Below are 18391 nucleotides of genomic sequence, written 5' to 3' on the forward strand. Positions count from 1 at the left end.
ATACTGAAATCTTGGAATGATTACAAAGGTGGATGAAAAAATGTGGAATTAACATGGAATGAATGTGCATATATTGCATAGTTTCATTTCTTATTGTTGGTTTTTTGGGAAGTATAGAAAATAGGCAGTGAAGGAGGTTCTTTTCAAAAGCAGTCAGTTACAGTAATATGAACTGTATGGAAGTGTTTTCATATACCAGGGCATTATACTACACAACTGGCTGTCTACTGTTCCTCAATGTTGTTAACAGCAAATAACAAAAGTCTGTGTGTGATATACAGAACAGTTGAAGTCTTGATTGCTTCTCAGGCACATAAATAAGTTTATAAACTTTGCTGAGCTTTTGGACAATTTCCTAGAAGATAACTAATACATTACATAACATGCACACACACACACACACACACACACACACACACACACACACACACACACACACACACACTACTACATAGCTTTCAGGTATCACATTGTCCCAGAGCTGCAAAAAATACTGTATGTGTGTGTGTGTGTGTGTGTGTGTGTGTGTGTGTGTGTGTGTGTGTGTCATGAAATGTATCAGTTATCTCTTAAGAAACTGTGCAAAAGCCCAGCAAAGCTTATAAACATTTATGTGCCTGTTAATCTCTCAATACCTCAACCATGTAGTGAGAGGCTATCTTTACCTTTCCAGTATTTGCATCCCACTCACAACTTCCTAGTATAATATTTCTACAGTGTGGGCAGTAAACAGCTTTTTCATTCCATTTAACAAAATTCTAATATACTAAGTTGGAAACTGAACTGTACAAAATCATATTTGTTCATAGAAGAAGTGAACATACACAACATCTTCAGTGTGTCACAACACACATGTCAAAACTGAGCAAGGAAAAAAAAGATAACTTTAGTACTCCACTAGACATGCATATGGGGGATATGAACATATTGGTATGTGTAACATTGTCAGTGCTCAGTGAGCGTGCATCCACTGGTGAAGCCACCAACATTACAGACCAGTCATGCAGTATTCAACAGTGAGCCAATATAAGGATGTTCAGCAGCTGGCCAGCTGCTGTTATCCAACTCTGCCTCTATGAAGTGACCTATTACTACCACTGCTGTTTATCTGGACTACACTGGACAGTTTTGATAGTGGCTGTCGTGATTTCTGATTTACTGTATGGTTACAGTGATGAGCCTGTCAACTGCACTCCACAAGATGGTGGAACATGTCCATATAGTGCTTCTATTAGATTACTGTGGTTTCTACCATCATAGGACTTATTTGGAACTGTGTTTAATATTATAACTGCAATATGCATGCCTAATGAAGTTAGTCATGCTTCAACTTACATTAATTCCAATTGGGAACTATTATTGTTTAGTTTTGTGGGCTAATGGATAATTTAATATGTTGTTACAGAAAGCTCTGTTTATGTTTAATAAATGTTGGCTGACACAAAGTGAGCGTTACATTAAACAACCAATATACGCACCTTTACCACAGCTTACTATTTAAGCTGAAAGGTGCATGATATAGAATAATCAAGTTTAAAAAACATTACATCAGACCTATTTTGCATATAATTCGCCATACTTCAGGATGTGCATGAACATAAAGTGGATGAAATTTTGGGACTATGTTTCACTAGGTAACATATTTAAGTGATTAACATTGCAAGACCACAGTTTAATGTAAGCATGATAAAAGCAATTGCAAACTTGAAATGCTGGTACATTGATAACCAGTGTAATCATGAGAATGCTGAATGTAAACATGCAAACATGCATAAATTGTGTTTTAAAGATGTTGGATGTCCGTTTGTGGATTGGAGTTCCAGAGCCATTACACTTGATTGGCTAATACAGGGATGGCTAATGCTGGCTGTGGATGAAGCTGGAGTTGTCATCTGGAGATCTCCCATATATTCTCAATTGGAGAAAGGTCTGGTGTCTGAGCAGGCCAAGGTAATATGTCAACACTCTGTAGATCATGTTGGGCTACAACAGAAGTATATGGGCAAGTGTTACCCAGTTGGAAAACATACCTTCGAATACTGTTCGTGAATGGCAGCACAAGTCAGATCACCAGACTGATGATCACCAGACTGATGTACAAATTTGCTGTCAGGGGGCATGGGATAACCATAAGAGTGCTCCTGAAGTAGTACAAAATCACACCCCAGACCATAACTTCAGGTGTAGGTTCACTTTGTCTAACATGAGACAGGTTGGTTGAAGGCCTTCAACTGGCCCCATCTAATCAACACTCAGTCATCACTGGCACTGAGGCAGAACCATCTGTCATCATAAAACACAACAGACATCCACCCTGCCCTCCAATAAACTCCCATATACAGCACTGAAGTAGCAAATGGCAGTGATATAGTGTCAGTGGAGTGCACACTACAGGGCATCTGGCTCAGAGCTGTCCTTGACATAATCAATTTGTAACAATTTGTTGTGTCAGTGTGGTGCCAACTACAGCTCATATTGCTGATGCAGATGCAGTACAGTGCATCAGAGCCACATACCAATAACAATGGTCTTCCCTATCATTAGTGCTACATGGCCATCTGGAACCCCATCTTCTTGTGACCATACTTTCTCATGACTGCCACTGCCAGGAGTCATGTGCAATGTTTACATTCTTGCCAAGCCCTTCTGCAATATCATAGAAGAAAAAAAAACACCTTCTTGTAACCCCATTACATGACCTCTTTCAAACTCAGTGAGGTGTTGATAATCGTATCTTTGTCACTTTAAAGGCATTCTCAAGTAACATCAATTCATCGCATTTGTTCACCTCTGTAGCACAGCAGTAGCGTTTCTGCCTACCATGCATAGGGACCCAGGTTTGATTCCCAGCAGGGGACTGGGTGTTGTGTGTTCTTCATCATCATTTCATTATCATTGACACACAAGTCACGAAGTGGCGTCAACTAAAAATCCTGAAGGGGATATCCTGGCCAATAAATGCCATACAATCATTTCATTTTTTCATCTCTCCCAATCCTAAAGATAACTAATACTCATGACCATTACAGTGTGTATTTAAGGCAAACCTGGTTTGCATCCTCATAGTGACACTAAAAGCACCACTCTAATGTGATTGGTCTGAAATTGGAGTAGATATCATCTTCAGGTGTAGAAACATTCCTACAAACTTTCAATTACGTTGCACAACTCTTTCGTGGTACTGCAATTTTTTTTCTATCGATGTATTTCAGATTGACACTTCCCAATTTCAAATATCTTTGTATTAGGTGCATTTTCCTGGCAAAATGTGACTGTTTTTCTTTTGATATTCAGGCATCTTCTCATGCAGTTTTTCTCTGTTTGCTCTTGATGATTTGAACAGTAGGACTACCCACTACTTATTGATTTATCATTTGCAAGGCAAAAAATAAGGAAAATTTGTCTTGTGTCTCAGAAAAATGACCTATATCCTTTTCAGTAAATTAATTCAACCTCACATTTTTTGGTACAGGGACACGAATTTCCACTTACTTCTTCAATTGCTGGTATTGCTGTTAAATTTCTGTTGTGATATGTTTAACCCATGTTTCATCCATAGTAACAAATCAACAGAGAAAATTAGTTACATTCTTTTTAAAATGGTCCAGACATTCATTTCAGTTAGAATATTGCATACATGATGTTCATATTATGTAGAGCTTTATCAATGATTCCTTATGTTTTATGTATCTCTCTCTCTTTCACTGATAAGCCTATGACATCATCTATTTCACACATCTTTAGCCACTGAATACTGCATACCATACTGTGTATGTTCTCAGAGTTTTCATCTGAAGTGGCAGTTTTCATATGCGTTGGATGTCCTTCATGTGCATCATTTTAAAAGAAAGAATGGCTACATTTGAATTCAGCCACCCATTTCTTAACTGCTGAAAATCATTAATGTTTCTTACAAACCACCATCTAATTTGAATGAATTCTATTTCTTTAATTCATCAAAAACACAAAAATATTATATTTGCACAATATTTCAATTTAATAATTTAAACGAAATAAAAACATATGATCAGAAGCTTTAAAGATATTGTAGGTCAATTTCCCACTTGTCCTGTATTACTGTACAGTATATGCCAGCATAGTAAAAATAAATTCTATTGTATCAGTGCCTTCTAAGAACTACACCAAAAACACATTTACCTTGACCTGTCTGAAGGGCTGTGTTTATCTCAGGAATTCATGTAATAGAATAATCAGTTCTATGGACACCCTAGAAGAGTTCATATTGCAATGAAAAGTTTTGCCATGGTACAATAAATATTTGAGGTGGAGGAATGTAAATGAAAGTGAGACAGTCAAAGAACATAATAATAAAAAGTTAATAGGAGAAAAAATTATAACTGAAACCAATTCTTTCCACATTTAGGTGGTAATGGACTTTGGCAGTGATGAGGAAACCGATGAAGACAAGAAACAGACTGGCCCATGGAATCTTGGTATGAATTTCCACAGGAAGAGATGTGATGGAAAAGAATCATTATCCATAGTGACAGCTATAAGAGGTAAATACAAATTTTCTGCTGCAGTCAACTACCTGTGAAAATATTTTAAATATTTATACCAAATTTATTTCTTCAAAAGATGTGATGGAAAAGAATCATTGTCTACATCTACATCTACATCTACATTCATACTCCGCAAGCCACCCAACGGTGTGTGGCGGAGGGCACTTTACGTGCCACTGTCATTACCTCCCTTTCCTGTTCCAGTCGCGTATGGTTCGCGGGAAGAACGACTGTCTGAAAGCCTCCGTGCGCGCTCTAATCTCTCTAATTTTACATTCGTGATCTCCTCAGGAGGTATAAGTAGGGGGAGGAATGTCCTTAGTGACAGCTATAAGAGGTAAATACAAATTTTCTGCTGCAGTCAACTACCTGTGAAAATATTTTAAATATTTATACCAAATTTCTTTCTTCAAAAGATGTGATGGAAAAGAATCATTGTCCTTAGTGACAGCTATAAGAGGTAAATACACATTTTCTGCTGCAGTAAACTACCTGTGAAAATATTTTAAATATTTATACCAAATTTCTTTGTTCAAAAAGTTCCACATAAATTAGTGAAGGAAGAAAATTACATAAACTGAATTTTGTTTTATTTAATATTTATATTCACTACATAATTCAAAATTTATATAATGTCAAAAAGTGGCTATTTTCATGGGTAAATGTACAGATATAATTGTCTGTACAGTCCCAAGTATAAGATCAAAATTCCCAGTTTTCTTCCCATAAATTCTCTTGAAATGCAATGACTAAATTATTTATTATGACATTTACATGCCTTATACAAAACTTCCGTATATATAAAGCTTGATGAGTAGGAGGACACACTTATCAGTTCTCTAATTCCAGTCTAGACAGTTATGCTTCATGGAATATTACTGGATCTGCCCTGAACATGACAACTGCAGCTGACAATCCCAGTTGACTTAAAATCATATGTAGTTATGCTCTGCAATAGAAGTGAGATAGTAAAATACTGTACCATAAAATCATAAAATGTTCACTCAAATTCACTGTTACCAGCTTTCTTCATACTTCCCCATTGGTCCAGAAATAACATATTTTCCAAGTCACAAACTAGATTTCTAGTGGATTCAGATATTAAGAAGGCATAGCTGAGAATATATTTAACTCATTAGATATCAAATTAAAGACTTCGGTCATTTTCTGTTGCTTACTAAAGGCATTGGACTGCATAAATTACACTTTTTTCAGTTGAATCAAATTTTGTGCTATCAGTGGGACTTTTGCAAGATAGTCATGGACACTCTAAGAGGAAACAAAGGTCGCAAATATGAAAAATCCATAGATCAGGCTATCACTTATGATGCAAATGGGAAATAATCAAGTGTAGTGGACCCAAAGGCTTTTATTGTGAATATCGCTGTTTATTTTTTAATTATTAATTTCTCATTTGCTACATTGCTAGATGAGCCAAGTTTGATTTGATTTTGGAGATTAAAACATTGTGATAAACATAAATCAAAATTTTTGAAAGAGCTGTAAATTTAAGTTTCATGGAGATTACTATATGGTTTTCATCCAATTTATTCTTCTTGACCTTTGAAAAGATTCACTCACAAAGATTCACAGACTCTGTTAGACATTCTAACCAACACAAGCTGAGGATCTGGAGATAGAAGAGGTTGACAGCACAAAACTCTTGAGATTACAGTTTGATGATCAGTTCAGGTTGTTGAATTAAACCACAGATTCACTTACTTACCCAAGCAAATTATCAACGTTGTCAAACATAGAGGACTTTCACAGTATAATGTCATACACTGATGAGCCAGAACATTATGACAACTGACCACTGCAAGATTGGGTGCCACCTGGTGGTGTTGTGGGAACATGACATGGAAAGATAAGTATATAAGGAGTGAAAAGATGAATGAGGAATCATTATATCAATGATATGGGTTGAAAATGGGGAAAACAACTGAGTTAAGTGACTTTGGGAAAGTGCAGACTGTTATGGCCAGGTGCCTTGGAATGAGCATCTTTGAAATGATGAAGCTGGTTGATGTTAACAAGCCTCTGTCATGAGCATCCACGAAAAGAGGTTGTAGGGTGATAAACTATGAGGAGTTGTTATTGTGTTTTACTCCCTTGCCTCATCACAAACTGTGGAGGCTGCAGGTTTGTCTGCTCTGTAAGGTAAGATAGGCAGTGATCTGTGGTAGATCTGATGACAGAGTACAATGATGGTGCAGGCATGACTATGTTATTGGTGCACGCCCTGTCACCCAGTAGAGAGTTATAGTACAGTGGTGACACCATGTCAATGCAAGCAATCATAACAAATGTTCCATTGTGCATTGACAATGCTGCCATCCTTTGTGCGAATATAACTCTTCCTGCTTCATAGAACACTGCATCTGGGTTAGTATGTGTGAATCATACTAGCAGTACAATCATTGTGTGGAACATTGACCTTTGATGAAACACAAGTGTACCTCATCTATGTGGTAAATGTTACTAGTCAACACAAAGCTTGCTACGCCATAACAATGGCAGCCAACAGACATCATATTACTGAACATTGGAACAAGATTGTACAATGAATACATAACAGAGTGCAGAAATCAACAAGTGGACTCCAGGTCAAATGGTGAAATTTTTGTAAGCCAACCATGACATCTATGCAGCATTATGGGAATAGACATTCACTTACTCTGCAGGCTCCCAGTCAAATACTAGTATATTACAATATATTGCGTGCTTTATTTCTTTCCTCATTGCAACCACAACAAACTCTTTCATCAGTGATTCCATCTTGGCTGACTGTAGATACTCCGCATTGCAGCTTTTATTTACCTCACAAACTCAGCTCACAACTGAAACTGCCTCCGTTCAGACTATCTCTGTGGTTCACCACTGCAGAGTGTGTATTTACTTCATCAAGCATCCTTGATGATAACATCTGATTCATCACTGTCATTTGCCATCTGATCGAACATGAAGACTTAATCAGTGACATCATCTTGGCACCCCTTCCCACAACTAGTATGATGCAGCCAAAACAGCACTGCTACAGTGGTCCTCCAGGGCACCTGAACAACAATTGCTATTTATGATGAACAACTGGATGACAGAATGCTCTCCCAGCTTTGGTGATGATTTAAATCCACACTTAAAATTAACCTCATGCTGGATACTGCCTATGGACACACTGGATCATGAAACTTCTGCTGTAACTACAACTTACTACGACATCACATGAAGCCGAAACCTTTGGAGAGACAGTTTGCTCTAGTGAACAGGATGTTTGTGTTACTACAACATAGGCATTGTATAAATTACAAAGGCACAGCACCATCACGGCAGGTTAGCCAAAGATCACCCACCTTGCATGCCAGATTGCCCTGAGCAATGCTGAGAACAGTTGATAGTAACATCATTGCTCTGACTCAATGTGCTGTATAAGGTATCACTCTCACTGCGGGCAACACTACAATGGTCGCCACTGTTGACTCTATGTCACAGCCCTGCTGGCACTGTGCACGTTTGGTGACACCATATTCATCTGTCCTTCCCCCTGTGGGTTCCCAAGCTTCAAATGTGGGCCACTTTAAGTGCACCAGCCCACACAGACACACCAAGTCAGCAACAGTGACTATAGTAGATTCAAGCACATACCTTCTCAATCACACGCCAGGGTGGCCATCTCTGCATCTTTGATCTCAATTCCAGAAAGTACTTTTTTGTGGATACTGGATTGCACATCAGTTCAGTACCATTCGAGAGAACATCAACATTCGACAAAATGTTGACACTACAACTCTACACAGCTAATAGCTCAATGATCTGGAAGCATGGATCCACCACACACACCTTGCAACCATCATGAACTCACATGGACTTCTTATGCCACAGAGATTGTGGAACATGTAGTGTGAATCGACTTCCTGCATCACTTCTACTTCTCACCAGACATACAAAAGTCCTTGCCTCTCCATCATGATACAGGATGCCACATCCCCGGGCTGTTCACCCTAACAACGCCATTCCTCCACTACACAATGCACAGTGCTTCTGGGTGGCAGGACAGTGAGATCACTTAAGCTGACAGACTCAAACCATGTGTCCTAACAACAGAAGAAATGCTGCCAGTACATCAGTGTTACAGTAATGGCTGTGAAGCTTCTGACACACTCTGCACCAAGAATGCATCTCTCATCTACATCTACATCTACATGGATACTCTGCAAATCACACTTAAGTGCCTGGCAAAGGGTTGATCGAACCACCTTCTCAATAATTCTCTGTTATTCCCATCTCAAACAGAATACAGAAAAAATGAACACTTATATCTCTCTTTGCAAGATTTGATTTCTCTTATTTTATTATCATGATCATTTCTCCCTGTGTAAGTTGGCATCAGCAAAATATTTTCATATTCCGAGGAGAAATCTGCTGATTGAAATTCCATGAGAAGATTCCACTGCAATTAAAAACATCTTTGTTTTAATGATCTCCACCTGAAATCCTGTATTATGTCAGTGACACTCTCAATAATACAAAATGTGCTGCTCTTCTTTGAATTTTCTTCATGTACTCCATTAATCCTATCTGGTCAGGATCCCACACCATGCAACAGTACTCCAAAATAGAATGGACAAGCATAGAGTAGGCAGTCTCTTTGGTAGAGCTGTTGCATCTTCGAAGTATTCTGTCAATAAAATCAGTCTCTGGTTCACCTTCTTCACAGCATCTGATCTTTCCAATTTAAGTTGTTCATAACTGTAATTCCTGAGTGTTTAGTTGAATTCATGGCCTTTAGATTTGACTAACTTATCGTGAAACCAAGGTTTAATGAATTCCTTTTAGCACTCATATGGATGATCTCACACTTTGCATTATTTAGTGACCCTAATTAATGCCAATTCTTGCACCACACAGATATATTTTCTAAATCATTTTGCAATTTTTTGGTCTTCTTATGACTTTACTGGATGATAGATGACAGCATCATCTGCAAACAATCTAAGGTGGCTGCTCAGATTGTCTCCTAAATCATTTAAATAGATAACACTACCTCGGGGAATGTCAGAAACCACTTCTATTTTCCTCCAATAGGAAATCATAAATTCAGTCACATAACAGAGATGACATTCGATAACCATGCAATTTGATTACAAGCCACTTGTGAAGTAACATGTAAAAAGCCTTCTGGAAATCTAGAAACATGGAATACATTTGAAATGCCTTGTCAATAGCATTCAATACTTTGCGTGAGTAAAGAGCAAGTTGTGCTTCACGAGAGTGATGTTTTTTTTTAAATTCAAGTTATGTTTATTTATTATTTTTTTATTTGTTTGTTTTGATCCTCTGAAACAGGAATTCTACAGAAATGCACATCATGATATAGGACAGGTCACATGATACATATTAGGCATTTATAAGAAGAGGTACATGTCTGTGAATCTATAAACTGATTACATATTTATGTCACATGTGTAATGTACTTAGGTCTTATATTTATTTTGTATCAGAAATTAGCATTTATACCAATAAAACTTACATTCAGTTATGTAACATAAGGTCCATAGTTTGGGATCCGTTATGTGATGTTATTGTTGAGCAGTTCCTTATAGCAGGTTGTTTTCAAGGAATTCCTGTATGCTGTAGAGGCAGTGTTTAATTAGGAGTGGCCGTAGTCTTACTTTAAAATCCATCACTTGTGTAATGTTCTTCACTGCTATTGGGAGATGATTGTAGAGTTTTATTCCCATATATTTGACACCTTTACTGTATAGTTTTCTTGAATTTGGAATTACAGGAAGAGAGTTCTTTGACCTTGTATCATGTTGGTGCCAGTTTGAGTTTATATCTAAGTTGCTAATATTTTTCTTGGTGAAAAATGTATGTACTGACATGAGAGGGGTAATACGTTCAGATTCTGGAACAGTGGTTTGCAAGATCCTTTCTGCTGTTTGAATAATATTATTCTAACTACTTTTTCTGGAGTTTAAACAGCCTCACTGCTTCTGCACTGTGGCCCCAAAAGATAATTCCATAGCTTAATACAGAGTGGAAAAGAGTGTAGTACATTGATGTGAGGTTGTTGGTATTAACAACATTTCTTATTTGTCTTAATTGTGAAACATGCTTTACTCAATTTGGTGCAGGTTATATAAATTTGACTTTTCCATGTAAGTGTGTCAGTAATGGTAACCCCAAAAATTTGGTTTCCTTTACATAGCTGATTTTATCATCACTCAGTGATATATTTGGTACTGGTGGGTTTTTATTTTGGGCTGTGTGGAAAGTAATACCAGCTGTCTTTTTTATATTTAGGAGTAGTCTGTTTGAATTAAGCCATGAGTTTACTTGTGCTGTGCTCCTGTTTATTGAATCTTGAAGATGTTCATTTGAGTCATATATCATTATTGTGGTATCATCAGCAAAGAGGAAGGTTCTGTTATTGCCTAAATTTAAGGGGAGGTCATTTACATAAAGTAATAATGATAACAGACCATTCTGTTTGAGGTAATCCATAATTTTCGAACACAATATATGTTGTAAAAACCTGTTACATATTGACATTAATTATATGGGTCTGTAATTCACTGGATTACTCCTACTATCTTTTTGAATATTGGTGTAACCTGTGCAACTTTCCAGTCTTTGGGTATGGATCTCTTGTCAAGTGAGTGGTTGTATATGAGTGTTAAGTATGGAGCTATTGCATGAGCATACGCTGGAAGGAACCTAACTGGTATACAATCTGGACTAGAAGACTTGCTTCTGTTAAATGATTAATAAAGTTGAGTGATTACTGAGAAAAAGGCTTAGGGTTCCTAATGAAGCCTAACAACAGGAGGGTGCAAACTCGGAGGGTATGTTGGGCAACAAGGTCCCATGTCTGGATTATAAGTAAACTGATAGTGGGTGGGAGGAACCAAATGGCCTCTGTGGTAATAGAAGTTCAACTCTTGAGTGCAATTAGTTCCCTAAATTAGGCAGAGTTCTCTGTTCTTAGGACCAGATACATTAATTCCAGAAATTATCTATCCTTTATCCCTGCTTCTGTTCAATTTTGGCCTTGTTTATTTTAGGAAGAAGCAAAACTCAGACATTTTAAGAGAATCTTAAATTTTCTATCTATACTTCCTACTCTGAAAAGCTCTTCCCTTTGATCTTCCTGTAGCTGCTTTCTAAGCCCATTTAAGACATTGTTTATGATTTTGTGATGCACTCATATCTTCTGTTATCTGTGGCTGACCAGTCAGTATATTTTACTGTTAATATTTGACTTTTATTGTCACAAAACCTATGTTACATTTAAATCTCTATGGATTGTTGGGTCAAAAAACAAACTGTCAGTGGCTGTCACACCATGTTTCAACCCACACTGGGGTTTTACTGTGCCAAATAATCCAAAGCTTGACATCAATAACTCCAGGTGTCATCAGTCGAAACACTCTGACAGAAAATCATCATTAAAGTGTGTACAAATAAGGAAAATTGAAAATATTCTCTTTCTCTAGCATAAATCTACTGCACCATGATGACTGATATTCCCTGAACCAGTTAAGAGCAAAATTAAACAGAAGTGAGGGCTAGGGATGGATGACACAGTGAATAACTGTATATTGTGCTGAGTATAGAAAAATCTATCTACTTCTGTGTACAATCAGAAGTCTAGAACTAAATTCTATTACTAACAATACTGTAAAATTATTTGTCATTAGGGAAAAACCACATGTACTATACATAAAAGTAAACCATTACAACAATAAATTAGAAACAATCTGCAGTATTATTAAACAATGAAGAGATAAAAACATAGATGTGACTGAAACTACTGAGTTCCAGGACAATGACTGTGGAACAAATAGAGATGTACTGGAGAACAAATTCAATTATAACTTCTTCACAGTGCAGGTGAACATTGCACATATTAATAAACAATCAAATTCTTTTGCATTGTATACATTCCAGTAGACACTTATTACATCACCATTTGTTCCAAATAAGTTACTACTAAGCAGACTGCAAAAGTCATTAGGAAACTTGAAATCGGTGGTTTCTTTGGATATAATTTTTGCTGAATATTAAAATTTTGTGCTTACTACCCTTTATCTACATTTGTAGTTGGTCAATGGCCCGATACTTATTTCCTGGTATAGTTGACCATTCAGCAGCATTATTCATGAAGATAAATATAGTACCTCCAAGCCGTTACATGAATTGCAGCCGTTTAACAATGTTTCAGAATGTGGCTTTTAATAGTACACTGACAAATTTTTAAGAACCTAATTTATTACTAGCCTCTCAGTTTACCTTTCATAAATTGGTAGCTTAGCTGGCACAAGGGTTAAACAAAGGACTCATGTATGTGAGTAGCAGAGGTCATGCTCATGCCCATCTATAAAAATTTAGTTTTTCTGTGGTTTCCTAAATCAGTTAAAGAAATTTATTCCTTTGAAACTAACACAATCATCTTCCTTCCCTTTCCTTGTCAAATCTAAGCTTGCACTCTGTCTCCAGTGATTATCATCAACAGGCCATTAAATCTTTCTTCTTTTTTCTTTGATACAGGCTTCTTAACAGAGAAAGCCATTTGGGAATCAACTCCTGGTAAAGATGAATAAAGAAATTTAATCTACCTTACATATCATGTGACCTTGTCATGGCCCTTGATTGTATAAACATAAAATTTTAACGACTGAACTAATAGATTAAGGCAATAATGATGTCATTTTACCACAGATGAGTTATTATCCTCATAGAGGATAATAAGATGTAATTGAGTATTGGGTGTAGTGTGTAATGTGTAGTCTCACAAGGTTTGTTTGTCCATGATCTACATAAATGATTTTATAATGACACTGAAGGACCATTTAGAGACTATAATATTTGCTGATGGTACCAGCAAACCAAATAAGAGTCCATATTTAACCACAACAGGCACAGCCCATATATACATTAAATCTATGTTTTTCTCTTCCTCTAGGATTCCGTATTTTGCATCAGGTATCACACAAGAAACTGGGAATCTCTGAACATTCGAAAGACAATTATGAACATATGTCTGATTATATACATTCAAAGATTAGAAAATAACTATTTAATGCACTCACGAAGAAACAGTTATTTTTTAAATTTGCTATTCCAATGACAGTTTTACTATGTTAAGTTCAACTTGTGTAAGTGTAAGTAGTATGAACCTCTCTAGTAATAGTTCATTATGTTCAAGTTTCATTTTTAGCTAATATTCCTCTTTTGTTTATGTGTTCCTTAACTCATTTCACATGCCTCAGGGTATGGTAGAAGCTGACCTCAGGAAAGATCAGTTTGGATCCCGTTGAAATGTTGGAACACGTGAGGCAATATTGACCTTACGACTTATCTTAGAAGCTAGATTAAGGAAAGGCAAACCTACATTTCTAGCATTTGTAGACTTAGAGAAACCTTTTGACAAATTTGACTGGAATACCCTCTTTCAAATTCTAAAGGTGGCAGGAGTAAAATAAAGGGAGCGAAAGGCTATTTACAATTTGTACAGAAACCAGATGGCAGTTATATGAGTCGAGGGGCATGAAAGGTAAGCAGTGGTTCAGAAGGAAGTGAGACAGTGTTGTAGCCTCTCCCCAATGTTATCCAATCTGTATATTGAGCAAGAAGTAAAGGAAACAAAAGAAAAATTCGGAGTAGGTATTAAAATCCATGGAGAAGAAATAAAAACTTTGAGGTTCGCCGATGACATTGTAATTCTGTCAGAGACAGCTAAGGGCTCGGAAGAGCAGTTGAACGGAATGGACAGTGTCTTGAGAGGAGGATATAAGATGAACATCAGCAAAACCAAAATGAGGATAATGGAATGTAGTTGAATTACGTTGGGTGATGCTGAGGGAATTAGATTAGGAAATGAGAAACGTAAAGTAGTAAAGGAATTTTGCTATTTTGGGAGCAAATTAACTGCTGATGGGCGAAGTAGAGAGGATATAAAATGTAGACTGGCAGTGGCAAGGAAAGCGTTTGTGAAGAATAAAAATTTGTGAACATCGAGTATAGATTCAAGAGTCCGGAAGTCGTTTCTGAAAGTATTTGTATGGAGTGTAGCCATGTATGGAAGTGAAACATGGACAATAAATAGTTTGGACAAGAAGAGAATGGAAGCTTTTGAAATGTGGTGCTACAGAAGAATGCTGAAGATTAGATGGGTAGATCAGATAACTAATGAGGAAGTACTGAATAGAATTGAGGGAAGAGGAGTTTGTGGCACAACTTGACTGGAAGAAGGGACAGGTTGATAGGACATGTTCTGAGGCATCAAGGGATCACAAATTCAGCATTGGAGGGCAGCGTGGAGGGTAAAAATTGTAGAGGGAGACCAAGAGATGAATACAATAAGCAGATTCAGAAGGATGTAGGTTGCAGTAAGTACTGGGAGATGAAGAAGCTTGCACAGGATAGGGTAGCATGGAGAGCTGCATCAAACTAGTCTCAGGACTGAAGACCACAAAAACAACAACAACAGGGTTCTCCATCATGACTGGATCTGCTGAACATGGTAAATGAATGAATGAGTACATGAATGATTGAATCACTTTAATGTTGAGTCAGAGAAATGATAGAATTAATTAATGAGCATTATGAATGGAAATATTGTCTTAAAAATATTGTGCAGAGGCCTGAGAACTGTAATGGCTGTGTTTTTTTAGAGATAAGCAATTTCTGTGTTTGGTGTCATCTAATTTTGTGTCACCTATCTTCCTTACTATCTCATCCTGGGAAACCCCAAAAACAACAACAATAACAAAGGCTTTGTTTCACTGGCTTCTCAAGAATAACACAACATCAATTTTGAACTTACATTCATGGTTTTGACAAAATTTACTATCCCATAAACCTACTTATGATGCACTGTAGTTTATTCAGCAAAAGGGAATCAAACACTGAAGTGTACTTAGCTTCTAGTTATAACATCCTGAATTTGAAATACTATTGTGATAATCATGTGTCTACCTTTATGAGAATGACAAAATGAGTTTGTTTCAGTAGGAAAGCATGTGGCACAACACATCAAAAAGTAGCTTGTAAAATGACAGACTAACTCCCATTATTAGCTGTGTAAAATATTCCTGTAGTAATTAAAGACTGATAAATGTTATTTGGAATAAAATATTTCCTTAGCAAATGTATTTTGTTTCTATGCATTCAGAATACAAATTTGTGAAATATAGCCATAGTAAGACACAGAAATGAGTTTCATTGCATAACAAGAAGTCACAAAATCACAGCATGCAATAAAATTAGACAAGGTGAAACAAAATAAAACCGTCTTAATGAAATAAGAATTGAATTAAGTAAATTTACACTAATTCTCTTTTAACAGTTCCACCACCAAAACCTGGTCCTGGTTATGAACATTTTGCTGGTGTTGGTTATTACAAATTTCACACCACTCTGAAGACATGGAGTGATGCAAGAAAGACTTGTGCTGATGAAGGAGGGCATCTGGTTATTTTGAATTCAGATGCTGAAGCAAGTGTTGCCAAACAGTTGTTTTCACGGCACAAACAAATTTCAGGATGGGCATTTATTGGTTTCCATGACAAAATCACGGAAGGAACATACAACACAGTATTTGGTAATTTGATATTTTTAGATACACATTTTCTATGTGTTGGTGTGTATTATATAGCCAATAGCAGATTATGCAAGGGAGTGAGAGGTGGTTGGAAGATGAAACTTTGTGGCAACCTGCCTCAGGAACATACAGCAATGTACCAGATGACAAAGAATTTCCTATGGACAGTTGAGATCTCAAACTGTATCCCTGCCAGAGACATAGCAGCAATTTTTCTTGAAGGATTGTATTAATAAATAGTGATAAAAATGCAAAAAATATTTAACAGAGCAACAGAGTTGACTTGGACTTACATCTTGACAACATTTCACCACAAAATATACTTTCTAAAGTTCTCTTGTTGATCTTATGTTACTAATATAATATTATTGTTTTAAAAGGTGCAAATTACATCTTTCCATAGTTTATAAAGAACAGAAGTACTTTTGCAATGAGTAAAACCTTATTTGGAAAAGGACAGATTGCTACTCGCAGTAAAAATGACACAGTGCCTTGCAGATAAGCGTAACAAAAAAGACTGTTATACATTTAGCTGTTGGCCAAAGCCTTCTTCAGAAAAAAACACACAATCATTTACATAAGCAAGCACACCTCATGCACACATTACCACCAACACTGACAGCTAAGACCAGTCTTGATGCTAAATCTGTAACAGATTGTTGCGCCTATCTGCAACTCAACATGTCATCTTTATGGTGAGTAACAATCTATCCTTTTCCTAGTATTGTTGATATTTCAACATGGAGTTTCCATTGTTTGATTAAACTCTTATTATTACATTGGTAATATGTTGTAACATCTAAACCACAACAAGTTACAATTAGAATATCTTGCTATTAAATGCTGTTAATTACTATAGCAATAGACAAATGGAACTCAAAAGATTTCACCTGCTAAAAATGTCCACTATGTCACCAGGAAGTCTTGCATTATGCAGCTGTACTTATGTTTCCAGCTCCTTTCTTTACCCACCTCCCCCAATTTTCATGTTACTTTCTCCTTTACTAAAACAATATCTAACTGAAATCAAGTTGGACAGAAATGAATAATACTGATTTTGTTTCAGATGCTTTAATCTTTCATTACTGGTTTGGCTACTTACTATTATTGTTTATCATGAATGAAAATGTGTTCACACCATACCTAGAACCAGCATTAATACCCATTTTTGGCATAATCTGCACTTATTTTTTGCAAAATTTGCATCTATTTTTCTCAAAATTTGCATCAATTTTTTTTGTAAGTGATTACACAAACGAATTTAAAAGGTTGTCACACTACATAAGTGAAGACAAACAAGGCCTTAGTTCTTTGAAATTGACTGTCAAAAAAAAGTGCTGATTGAGATACTTTTTTACTGGCATGTTTACTTTTGCAAAAACTGCAACACCTTTTTCACCCAAAATGGCCTTTGTTTGCTTCATTTAACAGTGTGTAAGCTTTCAAAAATGACTGTTCTGTTGGAAAGCAGCAGCATTTTCCAACCAGTGAACTGAATGTGTCACTGATTTAAGGTGTTTCTGGCCATTAGTTGCCATTTCCTACCCAATTTCTTGATTAAAAAATGTGCAGACTATTAATTTTGACCTTTCATGAGCATTCATAGCCATGCAACCCATACTTCTTAACGCTGCAGATGGAACTGACAAGGCACTTACCATAGATGTAGAACTGAACATACGGTAACTCTATTTTAAAATTATGGGAGAATTTCGGTGCAGTTGAAAATTGTTATAGATTTTGTTTTATAGGCTGTAGTATCAGATGAGCATGAGTCTAAACAAACTGGAATTTTGGCCGCCAGAGGGGAGAGGAGCAGTGCAGGGAAGCAAACCCCACCACCTTTTCACAGGGAAACAGACTAAAACAGAACTGACACATTGTCACAGGGATTGTGGAACTCTTCTGGTGTTGTAAGGGTCATAATTGAAGTCCATGATAAGCCAGAATTAGTTGCTTCACTTATTTCGTGAAAAGAAAATACGAGCAACAAATGACACAAGGCGTTCATGGATGGCTTCCACGCAAGTTCTTGTTGAGGTTAGCAGAGTATTGTTGATGACATAGTTCAGGCCCAACTTCTAGTGGTATTCATTGCAACCATGGTTGAAAACAGAAAACATTCACCACATAACTTGCCACTTGAATAGTTTCTGCATTATACCATCTTTCGAGCTTTAGCTAACACCCATATGTGTTTCTTTGTAGTAAAATGCTAGGTCCCACAGCTGAGTACTACAACATTGCACTACATGGTGTATAT

At 36.6% G+C, this 18391-nt stretch overlaps 2 protein-coding genes across 3 annotated transcripts in view; one reads left to right on the plus strand and one right to left on the minus strand.

Moving 5' to 3' along the window:
• Positions 1-18391, minus strand: part of LOC126235237 (kinesin-like protein KIF19) — a 605478-nt gene that overhangs the window by 231355 nt on the left and 355732 nt on the right. The gene's annotated exons all lie outside the window — the stretch shown is intronic.
• LOC126236794 (hemolymph lipopolysaccharide-binding protein-like) overlaps positions 1-18391 on the plus strand; it is a 39698-nt gene that overhangs the window by 12469 nt on the left and 8838 nt on the right. Inside the window, exons 3-4 of one of the 2 annotated variants that reach the window (XM_049946381.1) lie at positions 4385-4520; positions 15874-16128. In XM_049946381.1, coding sequence (XP_049802338.1) covers positions 4385-4520; positions 15874-16128 — 391 coding nt within the window. Of the gene's footprint in view, positions 1-4384; positions 4521-4729; positions 4861-15873; positions 16129-18391 lie in introns of those variants that run through there. The other variant, XM_049946382.1, reaches the window with a different exon arrangement.

Source organism: Schistocerca nitens, chromosome 2, assembly GCF_023898315.1.
Source record: "Schistocerca nitens isolate TAMUIC-IGC-003100 chromosome 2, iqSchNite1.1, whole genome shotgun sequence".
Classification (NCBI taxonomy): Eukaryota; Metazoa; Arthropoda; class Insecta; order Orthoptera; family Acrididae; genus Schistocerca; species Schistocerca nitens.